Source organism: Orcinus orca, chromosome 3 (assembly GCF_937001465.1).
Source record: "Orcinus orca chromosome 3, mOrcOrc1.1, whole genome shotgun sequence".
Taxonomy (NCBI): Eukaryota; Metazoa; Chordata; class Mammalia; order Artiodactyla; family Delphinidae; genus Orcinus; species Orcinus orca.
In genome coordinates, this window is record NC_064561.1 from 125,262,387 (window position 1) to 125,283,577 (window position 21,191).

At 41.9% G+C, this 21,191-nt stretch overlaps 1 protein-coding gene across 2 annotated transcripts in view; it reads right to left on the reverse strand.

The window, feature by feature from the left end:
* IQGAP2 (IQ motif containing GTPase activating protein 2) overlaps positions 1-21,191 on the reverse strand; it is a 288,011-nt gene that overhangs the window by 229,184 nt on the left and 37,636 nt on the right. For both annotated transcript variants that reach the window (XM_004270825.4, XM_033430051.2), the window contains exon 2: positions 10,140-10,239. In XM_004270825.4, coding sequence (XP_004270873.1) covers positions 10,140-10,239 — 100 coding nt within the window. The remainder of the gene's footprint in view (positions 1-10,139; positions 10,240-21,191) is intronic.

Here is a 21,191-nt window from a genome sequence, read left to right on the forward strand (position 1 = left end):
TATGCATTTTCTCTTTCCTTAAAAAAAGGAATATTATACTTCAGGAACTTTCCTTGGGAAACAAATAGCAACCCCATTCATAACTACTTGCTCAACTGCAATTTGCAAACTCCCTCTCCACTTCTTGCCAAGATTCCCTCTCCCATTCCCTGACCTTCATAACAGCTCCAGCTGGATTTCCTTCCTCAATCCCCAAAGAGAACCCACTATCTTCAATTTTGCACAGTTGTCCTAAAAAACTGAAGAACTGAAGTTCTTAAAATAGACTTATTTTCATTATTTAAATATATTTTGCAGAGATTAATATGAAATCTACTCAGCAGTATTAATTCTTTTGGAAAGGCAACTCCTTTCATTTAAACAGCGAGATTTCCGGCATCCGAGAGAATTTTCAAAGTCCATATAAATAGCAGACTTGTCTGCCTCATTTCAGCAAAATTCACACTGCAAAGAAGCTATCAAGTTAGCTTTCTGGGCCTACCTGAAAAGAAAACTTCATCCATTTAGTATTATTTAATATGGTAGAGGAAGGAACAACTTAGTTTAAAATGGCTCACAATTCAAAAACATCAAGGCATAAATAACCTTAGTACCATCACCATTTAGACCAAGTCATCATCTAATTCCTGGTTTGGTTTCTGACGGTAATAAAGTCTATTCCCCTCACCCCCCCAAACACACACAAACTGCCCCTTTCTGGGGTCAATTTCAAAGGCTATGTACACACCCTGTAGAAGGCAGCTTCTAAGGTGGCCCTCAGTGATCCTCACCTTCTTGAATTCATCCCTTTGTGTAGTCCTTTCCCCTTGAACACAAGACAGATTTAGTAACTTGATTCTAATGAATAAAACACAGCAAACTACGGGATGTCATTTTTGAGAACTTGAGGCTACAAGAAGACTGGCTTCTGCTGTACGTGCCCTTTCTTGCTCTCAGGCTCGCTCACCCTGATGAAAGCCAGCTGCCACGGTGTGAGCTGCCCTAGAGAGGGCCCATATGTCAAAGGAAGCCTCTGGCCAACTGCCGAGGAGGACTAGGTCCTCAGTCCCAAAGTCTAGCTGCCAACACCAGGTGAGCTTCCGGAAGCAGATCTGTCCTGCCTGAATCTCGAGAGGACCACAGCTTTGTGAGAGACCCAGAACCAGGGGACCCAGGAAGCTCTGCACAGATTCCTGACCCTCAGAAGGGAGATCGGCTCGGTGCTTTGTGACCACCTAGAGGGGTGGGATAGGGAGGGTGGGAGGGAGACACAAGAGGGAGGAGACATGGGGATATATGTATATGTACAGCTGATTCACTTTGTTATACAGCAGAAACTAACACACCATTGTAAAGCAATTATACTCCAATAAAGATGTTTAAAAAAATAAAATAAAAACAAAGAAAAATAAAACAAACAAACCAAAAATTTGTCGCTTAAGTCACTAAGTTTGAGAGTAAACACAGTCATGGATAACGAATACAGATGCCAGACATCCTCTGCCCTCCTGCCACCATTATGATTAGCTCTCCATGACATCATCTAAACCCTTTAGCCTGTAGAGAAACACACCTCCTGGGGTGAAGAGCCACTTTGTAAAGTAGTTATGTCTCTTTTTTGAGATATGCCCTAAAAATATGTGTTTTTCATTTTTCCTTCATTGCCATTAATATGAGTGTTTGGGACTTAATTAAGAAGGCTTTATACACAGACTTCATCATTTTATAAACTGTGAGCAATCATTTCAGCCACAGTCATTTTAATACACAAGCTACCTCTTCCTCTCTTCATTCATTGAAAAATGCTCTATACTCTTTTCTGGGTATCTTCTAGTTTACTGTAGTGGCATTAAGTTGTCTAGAATTACTAGACAGTGGGTCAGTGGGTCACATCTGACTATAATATAGAATCTTCCATCAAGACAAATATCAAATTTGACCTCCAGGCTGACAGTCTAACCAAATCATCTAGAATCCTGTCTACCATGAATCTAATTCATATCCTACTTGTTACCTCCAGGAGAACTAAAACATACAGGAAGCAGAATACAATCAATCCTCATTAGTAACAAAAATTCAATGCTGGGCATTAAGTAATTCATTCAAATATGGGGGAGACACGATGTCACGGATACCTTATAATTGGGGTATTTGACCCAGATGGTGATGTCAGAGAAGGATTCCCTGAAAAAAGTGAGCTTCCATCTGAAGACAGAGCAGAGTCTCACTCAATAACGAGGAAAAGGAAGCAGCACATGCAAACATCCCGTGTAGGAGAAAACATGGAAATGAAAAGGGGTCAGCGTGGCTGGAAGATAGAGCAATAGGGAACGGGGCACATGATGAAACTGGAGAGGCTGGAATGACTGGACTATGCGGAACCTATGAGTCCCTAAAGCAGTTCGGTTTTTATCCTGAGTCTTGAGAAACCACTGGAAGATTTTGAACCGATCAGAATTTTGAAAAGATTCATCTGATAAAGGATTGAAGCAACCAGAGGTGTGGGGAAACCAGTTAGAGACCACTATAGCAATCTAGCAAGTGATGTTGGAAGCCTGCAGTAGGTTGATGCTGGAATAGAGACGTGAATACACGAGAGAGATTTAGGAGGATGGTGGGTTAGATACAGGGAGATACCCATGCACACACATACAGAGAGATTAATAAAGCAAATAAAAGTGAAGGAAGGAATTTTAAACTCATGAGGAAAAGCTTTAACCTCATAGCAGTGAGCTTTTTGGAACACAGAATTATTAGCTGTTTGGTCTCCATCTCCAAAAGTGACCCTATTGTGCCTGTTTCCACACGGTGGATGCTCACAAAAAAATTGGTAAACGGTGTTTAGACATCTCATGTATGTTTGGAGTACCTTCTATATGCACTTTATCTGCTAAACACCATTTAATCATATTCAACAGCTTTACTAAGGATCTCTCCAAGGCAGGCTGAGCAAAGGAACTTTTCTTTAATAACAGCTTTAATGAGACATATATACAACTGACTCTTTCAAGCGTACAATTCAGTGGTTTTTAGTATACTCAGAGAGTTGTGCAATCATCACCATAATCAGTTTTAGAAGATTTTGGTCCCAGCAAAAAGAAACTCATACCATGAGCATCACTCCCCAACCCCCCAATCCCACCAGCCCTAGGCAACCACAAATCTACTTTCTGTCTCTACGGATTTGCCTATCCTGGGCATTTCATATAAATGGAATCATAACAATATGTGTGGCCTTTTGTGTCTAGCTTCCTTCATTCAGCATATTTTCAAGGTCCACCCATGTTGTAAGTATGTATCAGTACTTCATCCTTTGTTTTTTAAGATTATTTTTTTTTAGAGCAGTTTTAGGTTCACAACAAAATTGAGGGGAAGGTACTGAGGCTTCCCATATACCCCCTGCCCCCAAAGACATGCACAGTCTCTCCCATTATCAACATCCCCCGCCAGTGTGGAACATTTATTTTAACTGATGAACCTACATTGACATATCAATCACCCAAAGTCCACAGTTACATTACAGTTCACTCTTGTTTCTATATATTCTATGGGTTTGGACAAAGATATCATGGTATTTATCTATCACTGTGGTATCTTACAGAGTATTCTTACTGCCCTAAAAAATTCTCTGTGCCTCTATACTCATCCATCTCCCCACAACCACTGATATTTTTACTGTCTCCACACTTTTACCTTTTCCAGAATACCAAATACTTGGAATCATAATAATAGGTAGCTTTTTCAGATAGGCTCTTTTCACATCATAATATGAATGTAAGGTTCCTCTGTGGCTTTTTATGGCTTGATAGTTTATTTCTTTTTAGTGCTGAGTAATATTCCATTGTCTGGATGTATCAAAGTTCATTTATTCATTCATCTACTGAAGGACCTCTTGATTGCTTCCAAGTTTTGGCTGTTATGAAAAAAGTTTCTACAAACATCCATATGTAGCTTTGTGTGTGGACATAGACTTCACTCCACTGGGTAAATAGAAGGAGCACAATTGCTGGGTCATATGGTAAGAATGTGTTTAGTTTTGTAAGAAACTGTAGAACTATATCCCAAAGTGACTGTACAATTTTGCATTTCCACAAGCAACAAATGAGAGTTCCTGTTGCTCCACATCCTCGTCAGCATTTGGTGTTGTCAGTGTTCAGATTTTGGCCATTCTGGTGGGCGTGTAGTGGTGTTTTGTTGTTGTTTTATTTTGCATTTCCCTGATGACCTATGATGTGGAGCATCTCTTCCTATGCTTATTTGCCATCTATATATCTTCTTTGGTGAGGTGTCTGTTAAGGTCTTTGGCCCATATATTAATCAGGTTGTTTTCTGACTGTTGGGTCTTAAGAGTTCTTTATGTATCTTGGATAACATTCCTTTATCAGTGTGTCTTTTGCAAATACTTTCTCCCAGTCAGTGGCTTCTCTTCTCGTTCTCTTGACATTGTCTATTGCAGAGCAGAAACTTTTAAATGTAATGAAGTCCAGCTCACCAATTCTTTCTTTCATGGATCATGACATTGGTGCTATATCTTAAAAGCCATTGCCAGGGACTTCCCTGGTGGTCCAGTGGGTAAGACTCCATGCTCCCAATGCAGGGGGCCAGGGTTCAATCCCTGGTCGGGGATCTAGAGCCTACATTCATGCTGCAACTAAAAGTTCGCATGCCACAACTAAAGATCCCACACGTCACAACTAAGACCCTGTGCAGCATGCATGCATAAATGAATGAATATAAATAAATAAATAAAGCCATTGCCATACTCAAGTTCATCTAGGGTTTTCTCCTTTATCATTAGCCTCTGGGAGTTTTATAGTTTTGAATTTTACATGTTGACCTGATCCATTTGAGTCAATTTTTGTGAAGGGTGTAAAGTCTGTGTCTCGATTTCATTGTCTGCATGTGGATGCCCAGTTGTTCCAGCACCATTTGTTGAAAAAGACCATCTTTGCTCCACTGTATCGCTTTGCTCCTTTGTCAAAGTTCAACTGACTGTATCTACAGGGGTCTACTTCTATGCTCTCTATTGTGTCCCACTGATCTATTTGTCCATTTTTTCACCAGTACCACACTGTCTTGATTACCATAGCTTTATATTGAAGTTTGAAGTCAGGTAGTGTCATTCCTCCAACTTTGTTCTCCTTCAATATTGTGTTGGCTTTTGCTAGGTCTTTTGCTTCTCCATATAAACTTTAAAATCCAGTTGTTGATATCCACAAAATAACTTTCTGGAATTTTGATTGGGATTGCATTGAGGCTATAGATCAAGCTGGGAAGAACTATCTTGACAATATTGAGTCTTCCTATCCATGAATATGGAATATCTGTTTATTTAGTTCTTTGATTTCACTCATCAGAGTTTTGTGGTTTTCCTCATATACATCTTGTATACATTTTGTTAAATTTATACCTAAGTATTTCATTTTGGGGGATGCTAATGTAAATGGTAATGTATTTTACTTTTAAATTCCACTTGTTCATTGCTGGTACATAGGAAAGCAATGGACTTGTATGTTAACCTTGTATCCTGCAAGCATGTTATAATTGCTTATTAGTTCCAGGATTTTTTTTTTATTCTTTCAGGTTTTCTATATTGCCAATCATGTCATCTGCAAACAAAGATTTTATCTTCCTTTCCAATCTGTATATCGTCTATTTCCCTTTCTTGTTTTATTGCATTAGCTAAAACTTCCACTATAATATTGAAAAGGAGCAATGAGGGGGAATACCTTTGGCTTGTACCTGATCTTAGTGCGAAAGTTTCAAGTTTCTCACCAGGAAGTATGATGTTAGCTGTAGGGTTTTTGTAAATAGTCTTTCTCAAGTTCAGGATGTTTCCCTATATTCCTACTTTACTAAGAATTTTTATCATGAATAGGTACTGAATTTTGTCAAATGCTTTTTCTGCATCTAATGATATAATCATATGATTTTTTCTTATTTAGACTGTTGATGTGATGAAGCACATTAACTGATTTTCAAATGTTGAACCAGCCTTGCAAACCTGGGATAAATTCCACTTGGTTATGATTTATATAGTTCTGTTTATACACTGTTAAATCTGATTTGCTAATACATTTTTATAGCTGAATAATGTTTCATTATATGGATATATCACACACTGTTTATCCATTCATCAGTAGACGGACATTTGAGTTGTTTCCACTTTTTGCTCTAATGAATAACACTTCAATGAACATTTGTGTGCAGGTTTTTGTGTGGACATAGGTTTTCAATTTTCTTGAGGATATACCTAGTGGTGGAATTGTTGGATCATATAGTAACTCTGTATTTAATTTTTTGAGGAGCTACCAGACTGTTTTACAAAGTAGCTCCACCATTTTACAATCCAACCAGCAATGTACAAGGGTTCCAATCTCTCTACATCCTTAAAAGCACTTGTGATTGTCATTCTGTTTGATTATAGCTATCCTAGCATGAAACGGTATCTCATTGTGGTTTTGATTTGCATTTCCCTAATGACTGATGTTAAGTATCCTCTCCTGTTCTTATGGTTCATTTGTGTATCTTATTTGGAAAAATGTCTATTCAGAAACTTTGCCCTTTTTTTTTTTTTTCCAGTACGCGGGCCTCACCGTTGTGGAGCACAGGCTCCGGATGCACAGGCTCAGCGGCCATGGCTCACGGGCCAAGCCGCTCCGCAGCATGTGGGATCTTCCCGGACTGGGGCACGAACCCGTGTCCCCTGCATCGGCAGGCGGACTCTCAACCATTGCGCCACCAGGGAAGCCCTGCCCATTTTTAAATTAGGCTATTTACTTTTTATGGTGTGCTGTAAGAGTTCTTTATATATTCTGAATACAAGTCTCTTATCAAATATATGATTTGCCAATATTTTCCCCCATTCCATGAGTTGTCTTTTCAATTTCTTGATGACATCTCTTTGAATAAAAAAGGTTTAATTTTCATGATGTCTAATTTATCTAGTTTTCTTTTTTTGGCTTGTGCCTTTGGTGTCAAGTCTCAAAACCACTGCCTAACCCAAGGTCACAAAGATTTACTGCTGTGTTTTCTTCTAAGAGATTTACAGTTGTGGTTCACACATTTAGATTAACAAAACCATTTTAGGATAATTTTTGTATATGGTATGAGGTAGGGATCCAAATTCATTTTTATGCATGTATATATCCAGTTGTCTCAGCATCATTTGTTGAAAAGACTGTTTTTCTTCCCCCACTGAATTGTCTTGATTGAATGATTTTTAGATTAAACTAAGCTTGCATTGCTGGGATAAATCCCCCTTGATGGTATACAATCCTTTTTAGATGTCGCTGAACTCAGTTTGAGTTTGTTGAGGATTTTTGTATTTGTATTCATAAGGGATACTGGTCTGTAGTTTTCTTGAGGTACCTTTAGTTTTGGTATCAGAGTAATACTGGTCTCAACAGAATGAGTTAGGAAGTGTTCTCTCCCCTTACACTTTTTGTAAGAGCGGGAAGGTTTCTGAGTATTGACTCAATCTTTTTTACTTGTTTTACATCTATTCAGTTTTTTAAATTTCTTCTTCAGTTTTAGTAGTTTGTGTCTCTCTAGGAATCTGTATATTTCATCTAGGTTAACTAATCTGTTGGCATATCATTGTTCATAGCATTCCGTCAACATCCTTTTTATTTCTATAGTGTTGGTAGTGATATCCTCCTCTGAATGAAGCAACTTTTAAATGGTCTGAGATTAATGATCACAGAATCTTGAAAGTAATAAAACCAAACTTAAAGATACACTGGACTCTTACAACTCTGAATTTTGAGTTACAGGACATATAGGCTAGGTATCCTTCCAGTTCTCACCCTTGGAAAGAAAAAATAGAGGCACAAAGACAGACCCAATACACCTCTACTTGAAATGCACCAAAGTCAGTTCAACTGAAATAAATAAGAAACAGTTCCTAGCTAAACTTTCACATTCTAAGTGTACCATCCAGTAGAAATTCAATATTCTAAGGCAACTACACTCACATGAACACACACGTGCATGCACTATAATAAACCCGGTATGATAAATTCCTAAGGCATTAACATTGTAAAAGGATCAGGTAATAAACCCTTTCAAATAAATAACTTTTTGAATACTAACTCACCCCTTCATTTATTTCCTGAGTTCAGGACCATCGAATTCTGTACACTATGCTTTCTGAAATCATAGCAAACATATCTTTTAATAGCCACATAATTTTTACATACTCCATAACCAAAAAACAGCTTCCCTAGGCTTCCCTGGTAGCGCAGTGGTTGAGAGTCCGCCTGCCGATGCAGGCGACACGGGTTCGTGCCCCGGTCCGGGAAGATCCCACATGCTGCGGAGTGGCTAGGCCCATGAGCCGTGACCGCTGAGCCTGCGCGTCCGGAGCCTGCGCTCCACAACAGGAGAGGCCACACAGTGAGAGGACCGCGTATCGCAAAAAAAAAAAACAGCTTCCCTGAAAGTCATAATAAGTGTTCAGATATTAATAAAAGATTCATAAATACATATTACATCTAATCTCTCCTTGTAAGATAAATTTATGAAAACCATCCTAGAGGAAAAGCTGTGTATTTTACAATCTATTCTTTCAACAAAACTATTCCTAAGGAAGATTTCTTCAAAGAACTTGGACTAATTGTTATGTTGATTTTTTTTCTTTAAACTTTGTCTTTTTTAAAATTAATTAATTTATTTATTTATTTATTTTTGGCTGCATTGGGTCTTTGTTGCTGTGCGCGGGCTTTCTCTAGTTGTGGCGAGCGGGGGCCACTCTTCGTTGCGGTGCGTAGGCTTCTCACTGCGGTGGCTTCTCTTGTGGAGCACGGGGTCTAGGGGCGCGGGCTTAATAGTTGTGGCACGTGGGCTCAGTAGTTGTGGCTCGTGGGCTCTAGAGCGCAGGCTCAGTAGTTGCGGTGCACGGGCTTAGTTGCTCCACGGCATGTGGGATCTTCCCGGACTAGGGCTGGAACCCGTGTCTCCTGCATTGGCAGGTGGATTCCCAACCACTGCGCCACCAGGGAAGTCCAGCATGTTTATTTTGAATGTCTGTGAATCCCTCTCCCTCTAACTTTAGCCACAATTTGACTAAAAGCATGTTTTTAATAATCTTAGACTGACAGTGAGTCTTCAGTGACTTGCAACCTAACTGTCAACTTCCAGACACATTAAATAACCTTAAAACCTGAGCCTTTAGAGCTTAGAGCTACACGGCTCTGTTAAAACATTAAACAACCTCGGAAAACCCCCTTTTAAGCAATTTTGAGGCCAAATTAGTGCATGTGTCACTGAATGTTCTTCTACAAAACAGTGATTAGAAACCTCATTCTTCTAGCTCTGTAGGTAGTTATTTATCAGTGATCAGAGATAATTAACACCAATGACCATTAACTCAATGTTTATTTTCTACAGAGATGAGAGAGCTGGAACATGTCTGTCCATGAAACAATACTGTTGCTTGATCACAGCACAAAGCATTAAATCAGAATCTAACCCATGGCATATGGGCACTGCCTTATGCACCCAGCAAAGGACAAAGTTCTGATTCCCCTGATACCGAGGCCTAAGTGCAAATACTTTATCTTCACTTTCTCCTTGGAGAACCCAACATTGACTTGTAATCTAAAAAGTCTAAAAGAGTCAGTGTGATTTTAGAGACAACATATCCTAAGTGGTCACACACCCATGGGTTAAAAAGGAGATTGCTGTCATAAACCTACTCTCCAGCTTAGTGAACGATGGACTTCAGTCTGAAATGCTATTTTTCTACTGGGTATATAGGGATATATAATTATACATTAATTAATAAGAGTAGTAATAATTATAATCATTGGGGTAGAGTTGGGGAAAAGATATGAGGAGGCTCTGGAGGAAAAGGAAGTTGATTTAAGTCTCTGCTGCTTCCCCACATCCGTGCCAGAGAGATAAGAAATTCTGAAATAATCTGCAACTTGCCTAGAGATTTCCTAGGAGGCTCTAAGGAAGAAAAAGGAACAGTTGCCTCCCTAGTGCCTTGACCATGGCTGTGGTAGCAACTTTTTCTAAGTTCTGCCATTTACAAAACCCGGGTGGTTCTTCTCCCATTACCTTACTACCAAAAAGGCTGCAGATGAGTTATTAAAAATACAGTACCCCAAAGCTCATCTCCAAGAGAAGGTGTACAAATAGACTTTGAATCTTACCTTTTGGCTTCCTCCAGGTGGCACAAATATTCATACGCGATATTCTGCCGCCTCCTCTCATCCATCTCCTCTGCTGAGAGTCTTTCATCATCCACAATAGCTAGAAATAGAGGATAACATCACATGACTCGATAAGGGCAGTGTTCATCAAATAATGAGACGACCAACTAGGAGAAACGCATATGCAGCTCAACACTGAATAATGAGAGATGGGGGTATTGAAACATCAAGTGCAGAAAGAGATTTGCTGTTGGACTTTACAATATTATATTATTTCTAGCAGAAAATGCAATACTGAAGTATAAGTGGACATTAAATAATAGAAGGAGAATAGCAATCAGATTTCACAGACATGATGCCACAGGATTTAGACAGCCTCAAGTCAATTAGAGGACGGTCTATCAGCAACAACTTCGCTCAACAAGCTTGTAGAATTGGTCCAATGGCTCAGCTTGGACCATCCTAGAAATCCTGGGGTTGAACAAAGAATCTACAAGGACCTGTGTTTTAACACTAGAGGGAATTAAGGTTTCTCATCCAACCCAAATCCTACTTTACAGATGACAAAGTCACTAAAATCCCTCCCTCGTTTATCTCTTGGTCTACAAGGCTAACTTTCCCTAGTCAACAGGTATCCTAAAGAAAAAAGCCATGGAGACAGCCAGTGAGCAGAGTCTCTGAGCCCACACCCTTTATTCCAACACAAGCCTAGTTTATAAACTGCCACGCTTCAGCCTTGCTTTTCTGTAGAGAGCACAGCTTCCCCGTTTCCTGATTGCACTTCCTCTGCCTGCGGGCTCAAATGTACCCCCACAGCTGCCAACAGTCACATCAGCCAACTCTTAGCTGCCTATTTACACGACAACACTCCTCTCTCATGAAAAGGACCCCCTTTTCCTGTTCCGTCCTGAACTTTCATTCTAATGGTTGTAAAATGAATGTGGTTTCTCGTTTGTTAGATTACTCATCTAACGAAGACAATGTGTGCAGGCAGCAAGGCTGTGGTCACGAGGGGCAGGACCGTCCGTGTTTGCTCTTTTGTTCCCCAGCTGCCAGCGCCAGTCAGCCGTTCCATAAATGGGACCCCTGGTCCCAAGCAGAGGAGAAAAGGATGTGAAGGTCATCCATCCATCCCTAGGAAAGGCCAACCCCATGCCCTACTGAAGAGGAATCTGAAATATCAATCTGGCAGACAAAAGGAAGTAAGATCACATTTTGAACTCTTACTGGGCAAGTACAGTGCTCGACCCTTAAGATCGAAAAATAATACCAAACCTTCAAAGAACTCAAAAGAAAGATTAAATTTACGTCAATATAAAAAATGACGGAATATCGTAAGCATGGAAATATGTACTAGATGCTTATTTATTGAGCACTTACTTTCCTTCAAGGGTTAGGCAGCGTTTTCTATGCAGTGTTTCATTCAAGTCTTACAACTCTCTCTGAGGCAGGTGCATAATCTATCCCACTTTACCCTCTGAGCAAACAGGTTGAGAGGCCATTTGCCCAAGTGAAGAGCAGAAACATTAGAGCTAGAAGTATTTGGATGGGATGGAAAAAGCAAGTACAGAACTTTGGGAAATGTCTTTGTTTATGGGGGAGGAAGAAAAAGCAGCAGCAGGAGAGGCTGGAAGAGCGCTAGGACAGGCTGGTATACAACAAAAGCAGGGCCAAAGGAGCAGGAATTTCCACACGGATCACTATCCTTTCCCGATTCCTGCCCCGTCCGACGACTCCCAAGTTTCCTTGTGGCTCCATTCCTTAAAATGGGGAGACCTCAGCCCACACCAATGACACCAAGAGGGCTCAACAAAGATCTGTATTTGTCAAAAGCACCTTTTTTAACAAACTGAATCTGATTTAACTTTAGAAGAGAGCTTTCAGATTTAGGAAACGTACCGAAGCTCTCGAACAACCCTCCTCTGCACCTCCACTTGGAGACCCCAGGCCTCTGACATCTCTCCCCTGGGCTCTTGCAACAGCCCTCAAACAGCCCCCCAGTCGCCACCCCTCCTCCACCCATTCTCCTCACTGTCCCCAGAAGCATCTTTCTAACATACAGTCCTACTGATGCCATTCTTCCTCTCCAAACCTTCGATGGATCCCCACTTCTTATAGAACAAAGTTCAGGAAGAAAACACGTTCTCTCCCCTCCCCTACCTGAAGCCTACAGTTCAGCCACCCTTCCTGGCAGCACCGGGTTCCAGGCCCAAACCACTCCCTTTTAAGTTTGAGTTCTTCTGCTCTCCACCACCTCTCTGTCTAGAAAGCCACTGTCCCACCTGAGTGTGACACCTCTGTATCTTCTTGAGCAAACTTCTGTGGATCTCGAAATCAGAAACCATCCCCAGTCCTCAGCACCTTGGTCCACGTTTCTATTATATCACTCATCGTGGAAGCCCCCTCTGTAACTGGGTCACATCTCGCTCTCCAGACTGGGGATTCTTTAGAGGAAATGACTCTTTTGCTTCATCTTTTATGTGGTTCCTTGCACGGAGAGGGCACTCAAATATTTGCTCAACAATTCTCTTCCAGGGAATCTTTAGTAAGTGCGCTAACCATCATCCTGCCATGAATATACTTTGAAATTCTTCTCATTCTGGGTTTTCTTAGGAGATTCCCGGCATGCCCGCGGAGCACCAGCTCATCCTCCATCTCTGTTGCTCCTAACAGTTAATCCCCAGGACCCCCCATGACTACCAGCTTCTCATTTTAATTTCAGTCTAAAGACCGCCTCCCATTTCTGACAGAATATTTCCATTTTATGGTACCTCCAGCATGTTAAAGCTTGAAAGCAATTGAAAACTCTCAGTCGGAGTCCACTTGGTCATTTTGCCCTCCTCAGAGGTAAAGGTGGGGTCACTCTCACTGCCACCTTCCTTCCTGGCTGCTGCTTCCTTCCAGCCTCAACCAGCCTACCCAGTAGGAGGCGGAAGCACCAGCAGCGCTGGCCCCCAGGCCTCTGCCCCCCAACTGCCTCCACAAGCCATGCAGCATCCTACCAGCCCAGGGCTGCTGGGGGCTCTCAAACTCTGACATCACCCTGTCCAAAGAGAAGATCTGACTTAACGTTTGAATTAAAACACACTCTCCCCACAAAGTTTTATATTGCCACTGCAACGTTTTGGCCATAGCTGATGGAATTCTGTCTTGTTTTTTTATAAATTTATTTATTTAATTAATTTAATTATTTTTGGCTGCATTGGTTGCGTGCGGGCTTTCTCTAGTTGCAGCGAGCGGGGGCTACTCTTCGTTGCAGTGCGCAGGCTTCTCATTGTGGTGGCCTCTCTTGTTGCGGAGCACGGGCTCTAGGCGCGCAGGCTTCAGTAGTTGTGGCATGTGGGCTCAGTAGTTGTGGCTTGCGGGCTTAGTTGCTCCGTGGCATGTGGGATCTTCCCGGACTAGGGCTTGAATCCGTGTCCCCTGCATTGGCAGGCAGATTCTTAACTACTGTGCCACCAGGGAAGCCCCTCTACCTATCTTTAAGGCTCAATCAAGGGCCACTTCCTTCCCAAAGTCTCCCCTGACTATTCCTGTTCACACTGTCCTCTCTCCTGGCACTGAAACCGGACAGGACCCTGTGGGAGCCTCCCGGGTACAAATCCTTTCCGGGTCCCCTGTTTCTTGTTTGCAGGAAAAAAATTTTAGCCTCCTAGACCTTCCCTGAGTACCAAAGGACAGACTCAAACAGTTACTAATCAGGGAAGGGAAGGAATGCAGAAACAAAGAAGGAGCAGTCAAGAAACTATAGTGCAGCGATGGGCAGGGTCCCGGTTCCTCCTCAAGGAACATATATAACAATATCTTTGAGTTCACTGAGCTCCACTCTACAGTCTGCGAGCCACAACTACTGAGCCCACGTGCCACAACTACTGAAGCCCTCATGCCTAGAGGCTGTGCTCCACAACAAGAGAAGCCACCGCAATGAGAAGCCCATGCACCGCAACGAAGAGTAGCCCCCGCTCGCCGCAACTAGAGAAAGCCCGCATGCAGCAACAGAGACCCAACGCAGCCAGAAACAATAAATAAATAAAATAAATACATTAAAAAACATATATATCTTTGAGTTCTTCTACAGGAACTAAGGCCCCCACCCAGGTGGAGGATGGTAACTTCAGGCTGAGCACAAGATTCCTAGAGCACCGCCCTGTTACCTCACCACCAGAAGAAGAAGACAGCCACACACTCTGCAGCCCTCACCCCAAATTCTGCCTATAAGAACTTCTCCCCGAAAACCATCAGAGAGTTTGGGGGTTGTGAGCACGAGCCACCTGTTTTCCTTGCTTGGTCCTGCAATAAACCTTTCTCTGCTCCAAACTCCCATGTTTTCATTTCGGTTTGTCTGGCCTCACTGTGCGTGGGGCACACATACCTGCGTTTGGTACCAGTAACTCCTATACTGCTTCGTTTAACAGTAAACTCCTAGAAGACATATCTGTGTCCTCACGGTGTGCAGCACACTTCCCTGCACAGGCTGCATGCTCCATTCAAATATCTGATGAACAAATAATCTCTTATCAGGAAAGAGTAATACATGGGCTTTAAAGTATCTATGGGGGGTAGTTTTATTTGCCTATTTACACTGAATAAAGGACGTGGTCATGGATGGAGCAAATAACAGCGCCATTCTATAGACTTTACTTGACTCAGATTCAATTCACAGATTCTATGAGCCAGGCAGGAGTCAAAGCACCAGGGACGGGGCAGTGAACAAAACAAAAAATGTTTGCCCTCATGGGGCTTCTTTTTACACATCCCTTCCTTCCCTCCTGACCCGGCCCACTGGACCACATACCTGGCTACTGCCCTTGCGACCACACACACTTCAGTCTCCCTTTCCTTCCTTCATAATCCATTGTCAAAGCGTAAGCCAAGGTTACGAGTGTGAGAATGTCTTAACCATGACAAAAGCAGATCCCTCTGGGCCACAGAGGTCGCCTGCAAATATTTCTGCATTACTCAATATTTACTAAGTAGCAACTTCTAGTAAGAGCCACTGGCACGGATGACACTGCCATTTAAAAAGCCATCACGGGGCCTCCCTGGTGGCGCAGTGGTTGAGAGTCCGCCTGCCGATGCAGGGGACACGGGTTCATGCCCCGGTCCGGGAAGATCCCACATGCCGCGGAGCGGCTGGGCCCGTGAGCCATGGCCGCTGAGCCTGCGCGTTCGGAGCCTGTGCTCCGCAACGGTGAGAGGCCCGTGTACCGCAAAAAAAAAAAAAAAAAAAAAAAAATGCCATCACGGAGCTGATAAAAGAATACACTTAAGCATGACTTTATCGCCTATGAAGCACTTTTCCATGTTCTTGTGTGCTTTTCATCATCTCTCTGAAAGATAGGAACTAACTCTTTCTTACAGTTGAGGAGAAGGGGGTCATGTAAGGGGAAGGGACCGCCTACAGTTACTGCTGGGTCAATGGCAGAGCCAGGGCTGGAACTGAGGTCCCTCAGCACCTCAGCCCCTGCTCTTTGCCCAGCGCCATGCTGCTGCTGAATCTGAATGAGCTGCGGAAGGCGCTTGTCACTGCCAAGCCCAAGGGAAGATCACTGAAGTGCCTTCAGAGTTGCTTTTATTTTATTTTTTATTTTTATTTATTTATTTATTTTTTGCAGTACGCGGGCCTCTCACTATTGTGGCCCCTCCCGTTGCGGAGCACAGGCTCCGGACGCGCAGGCTCAGCGGCCATGGCTCACGGGCCCAGCCGCTCCGCGGCATGTGGGATCTTCCCGGACCGGGGCACGAACCCGCCTCCCCTGCATCGGCAGGCAGACTCTCAACCACTGCGCCACCAGAGAAGCCCGAGTTGCTTTTATTTTAAAGCAAATTGATTAACTGACACCTCCTCTAAAGTTCATCTTTACTTGCTGCCTTGAACCCTAAGAAACACGAGGACGTTCGTTGTGGAGAACAACTTCCTGAAGTATTAGCAACTCACAAAACACTTTTTGTTATGTTAGCTGACATTGGCTAAAAGATGGTACAGCAATCACATTCTGTGGAAATTGCATTATAGGGTTTATTCAGAGGTTTAAGGAACAGAATGAGTCTGTAGAAAAGGTTTTGAAATAGAACTATAAGGTTAGAGACAGAAGGAACCTAAGGAGATCATTTTTCAAAGGAAACCCACAAAATCCACCGGGAAAATAGCCCAAGACCTACCTTATTCATGAAGGAGTTGGCGTGGTCACTTGTTCACTTCAGCTACTCTACTTGCTCCCTTCACACAAGGACACCAAGGCCACCATCTCCTTTGTATTAAAATGTATTCATTTGCTCAACAAATATTACAGTGGCTGCTTTGTGCCAGTCTGTTCTAGGGACTGGACACAAGTGACAAGTATGACACACTAAGTCCCTCATGAAGTTTTTATTAGAGTTAAACAACTAAAACATTGGCATACTTACAGGATGCTTACATAAGTAGGGATATACTGGAGGGAAGGTTGGCAAGAAACACAAAACCAGGGTTGGGAATCTCCATTTTACAAAACGGTATTATTTAAGAAGAAGCAGGTTAAGAATATAATATGAATCATCAATTCATAGAAATGTGCCATAGTTTAGCATTGTATGGACACATTGTTGTTTTGTGTAACTCAAAATTTCTGTAAGGAACCCTGAATATCCTCAGGTAGGTCATTCAATTCAAACATGTACTGAACCATCTTTTAAGAGTTCAGACTGCCTTTACACCTCAATGGGTATCTCCTCCCTCTCAGAACTTATGGTTACCAGAGACGTATACCCCATGGAAGAGAACTGATTCCGAAACCCTAAAACTGGGGCCAGTTACAGGGGTAGGATACAAAAAATGAGAGAACCCCAAGTCCAAGATTTCCAGTAAGCTGATACTCAGTAAACTGACCCGTGATATAGTCTGGCTTCCTACCAGCTTCCTGAAGCATTTCGCAGCTACTTAATCTTAAGCCTTAAAGGACCACATGATCAAAGTTCCCTAAACCGAACTTTCTTTTGAAAAGTAGGCAAACCTGGGGTTGAAGTCCTTAGCAACCCGAAACGTATTCCCAGGCACCCTAAAGAATATGAAACAAAAATAGAGACTGTCATTCCACCCGTTAGAGACACTGAAGGTTTCATCAAGCCATGGAAATTATAAGACACTGAGTGCATGGGCTCACAGCTCACCCATCTCCACATCCCTACGAAGTGCCTGGTAAATAGTAGGTGCTCAGTAAAGTCTGCTGATTGGCATGTTCAGCTTTGTGCTTGACGGGCAGAGATGCTATGTCCTTCCTAAATTTAGTCCAACTAATTCCAAGCCCTGATGGTAATACAGCCATACTGTCCCGATCCCAAGGGAAGGAGAACTGAATTTGAAGCCTGTCCTCCACACCTTTCCTGGAACTTCTCCCCCAGCATACATTTCTAAGAACTCTCCAGAGTTATAAATCAACACACAACTTCAGAGCATATTCAGGTTACATATGGCATTAAGAGACTGTGGCCATCCTCCTCTAAAGCTTAAATCTTCAAGTTCAGCATTAGGAGGAGAATTTCCTAGGTGGGGAAAGAAGGGTAACCAACAAACTACACAGCTTCCTTACAAGCATTAGGGTTTCTGATTGGCTACCAATGCCCTTTTTCAAGTGAGGTTATTAAGGCCCAGAAGAGTTAGAGAGCTTCTTTGTCATAATTACTCAGAAAAACGAGAAACATTTCAGGCTTTGTGAAAAGGTTACCCCTTTCTGCAAACATGATTTAAATGTACATAGCTTTAAGATCCACATATGAAAAAGAGTTATTTGATCCCACTTTGATACAAAAGGTCCCAAACTTTTCCCCCCAAGAATGTGATCATACTTGAGCACCTAAGATGCCATCTGTTTCTAACAAGGCTGGATCTCAAAACCCAGGACACCTTTTCAGAACAGGACCTCACTTCTACATCTCACACATGGGGGTAAAATAAATTTGGGGCCACTGTGAAAATGTGAACAAGAATGTCTTTTTTTTTTTTTTTTAATAATCTGGAAACTCAAAGGAGACCATGAAGATGTTAAGGCCCATATACAAAGGTGGGCCAACCTGAAGTCTGGGATGGGAGGGAGGGGTCTGTCTGGAACTTTGCTCAATTTGGGAGAAGAATTTAAAGCAATGATTCTCAGATTTGGGATTCTGTAGTCAATTATAATTGCAAAAAAAACATTTTTGGGACAAAAACCATCTCTTTTGCTACCAAGTCGGCACAGGGAGAATTCCATTTGCTCACTGCCTGCTCCTACACACTTTGTCATCCCCACACAGATCTCAGTAAGGAAGAATGGAGTGTCAAGTTTCCAAGGCCAATTTAAGACTTTTTAACCCCAAGAGTTAAAATTACAGAAGGAATTAAAAAAATCTTTAGTCTGGATGAGCTTCTACTATTTTTAAAGGAAGGGAAAGGAATTCAACTCATCTCACTTGGATAGGAACTTTTTGTGCTTAAGATGCTCAGTGCAGAAATGCTCCAAAGTATTTACAACCAGTCCTAAAATGATTCTCCCTGTTTTCTACAGATAATGAATATTTTAAGGATATAGATGTTTACCTAAACTTTAATACTTCATGGGAATGATGCTATTTTACAACTGTTAAACAGACTTAGCAGGTTACGTAATGACAGTTCCCGGGCTGTTCTCAAGACGTAGCAAGTCACTGGTAATACCCTGTCCCTGTCCCCTCAAACGACTCCAGATAACCCAGAATATCAGAGGGTATTGCCACAAAGCTAGGAGTCTTAGAAGACAATAGAATAGGGCAGCTTGGCCTAATTTTTCCTTGACTATTAGGAGAAAAGAAATAATAAATCACAAATAGTTCAAAGGTAAGAGCAAGAAAACAAAACAGCCTCTTGGTTGTGAGTCTTCCCTGAGTTTCAGATGCCTATGTTGTCTTTCTCTCATTCACGTGACCACTTTGTGATACGTGCATGAAAAGTAGCAGACAGAAAGGATTAACACATAATGATCACTTACTACCTGCCAGATACTTTACATATATTATCGCTTATCCCCCTTTAAGACAGGAATTTGAATCTCCCCTTTTCTGGTGGGAAAAAAACTCAGAGAGGTTCGGTCATTTAGGTTTAGGTAATTCTAAGATCTTAACGACAATTCAGTGGCAGAATTGGGATCTGAAAGAACTCTGATTCCAAAGTTCTGATCTTTCTACTCTCCCCAAGTTCTGCTGCCTCCCTGCATGTAAATGTTTGATGACTGGCCCAGTGGCCATTAGGCTCTTCTGAGGGTGTTATTAATGGTATTACTGATATCTCATTAATCAGCAGATAGATTTATGTGACTTTATTTTTCCTACTGGAAACCACATCAATTAGTGCTATTATCTTGAGAAAGTATAGACAGTAAAATTACAGGCTTATTTCTTAGAGATGCAGAAACCTCAAATGTAGTCCAATGAAGGAAAAAATATTAAGATAATATTCAGTACTGCCAAGTTAGGCTGTATCAGGAATGCAAGAGTTGAAACAAGATCAAAACAAAAAACTAAATGATTCTACTTACATGATACATCACGTCATACGCAAAGTCATATGATCAATAAATGCTGAGAACACATGTGAGAAAATTTACCATGTTTTATCTGAGGCACCCTCCCCCAGTCTACTTACTCCTCTTTTCCCTCCAAAGGTGAATTTCTGCCTAAACTGACAGATACCTGATTTTTAAAAAAGGGAAGGGGGCGCTGAGACGAAAGAGCAGTGGTTTTGGGTGCCTATAACACTGTCACACTCAGTTATGAAAGAGTGAACTAGGTACTTCCCTGGTGGTCCAGTGGTTAAGAATCTGCCTTCCAATGCAGGGCACATGGGTTCGATCCCTGGTTGGGGAACTAAGGTCCCACATGCTGTGGGGCAACTAAGCCTGCACTCTATAGAGCCTACATGTCACAACTAGAGAGCCCGTGAGCTGCAACTACTGAGCCCACGCACTCCGGAGCCTGTGCACCACAACTACTAAGCCTGCACACCACAACTAGAGAGAGAGAGAAGCCCGTGTGCCGCAACTAAGACCCAATGCGGCCGAATAAATAAATAAATAAATATTAAAAAAAAGAGTTAACTAGACACTCAGTTTCCTCATCTGAAAAATGGGAATAATGCCATCCACCCTCATGAAGCTGTTGTATGATTATTTTAAAAAAATATTTAAAAATCATATACATTTTAATAAATTCTAATATAATCAATTATTAAATTAGTTATAAGATATAAAACTTATAAACATGTATAGTAAAGACAATAGATAATCAGCTAGTTTTTCCAAGGATAACTGATTATACTCAATTTTTCCATCACTCAGCAGCTTTAGCGTCTATGTCCCATGTAATTTGCAAATTGAATGTATTTGAAGCTATATAAATTTTAAAAAGCACCACAATTTTAATTCCACACACGTATACATATTTTATATATACATGTGTGTGTATATTGCTATAATAATTATATAAGAGTATATCATATGCACTCTAATCAAGGGGAAAAAAGCCTAAAAGGAAATGCTAAAATGTTAAAGCACTTGTTCCCAAAAGGAGGGCTCTGGAGTTTTTTCCTTAACTTTGATTCCTACACATTTTCCAAATATCTATCCCAGGGGTCCCCAACTCCTGGGCTGTGCACCAGTACCGGTCTGCGGCCTGTTACGAACCAGGCCGCACAGCAGGAGGTGAGCGGCCGGCAAGCAACCGAAGCTTCATCTGCTGCTCTCCATTGCTAGCATTATCGTCTGAACCATCCCCCGCGCCCCTACCCACCCGCCACCCCCACCCCGTCCGTGGAAAAACTGTCTTCCATGAAACTGGTCCCTGATGCCAAAAACGTTGGGGACCGCTGCTCTGTACCACTGATGTGTACTACTGTAATTATATCAGAAATAAGATTAAACTTGTTTTTATGTTCAGTTACAGAAAGATGTTTAAAATATGATGAGGAATAAGCCTTAATGCCAGTTTCATTGAGAAAGATACCTTTCATGCAACTAATTAACCCATCTGAACTTCTAGAAAAGAATCACAGGCACGGCTTCCCTGGTG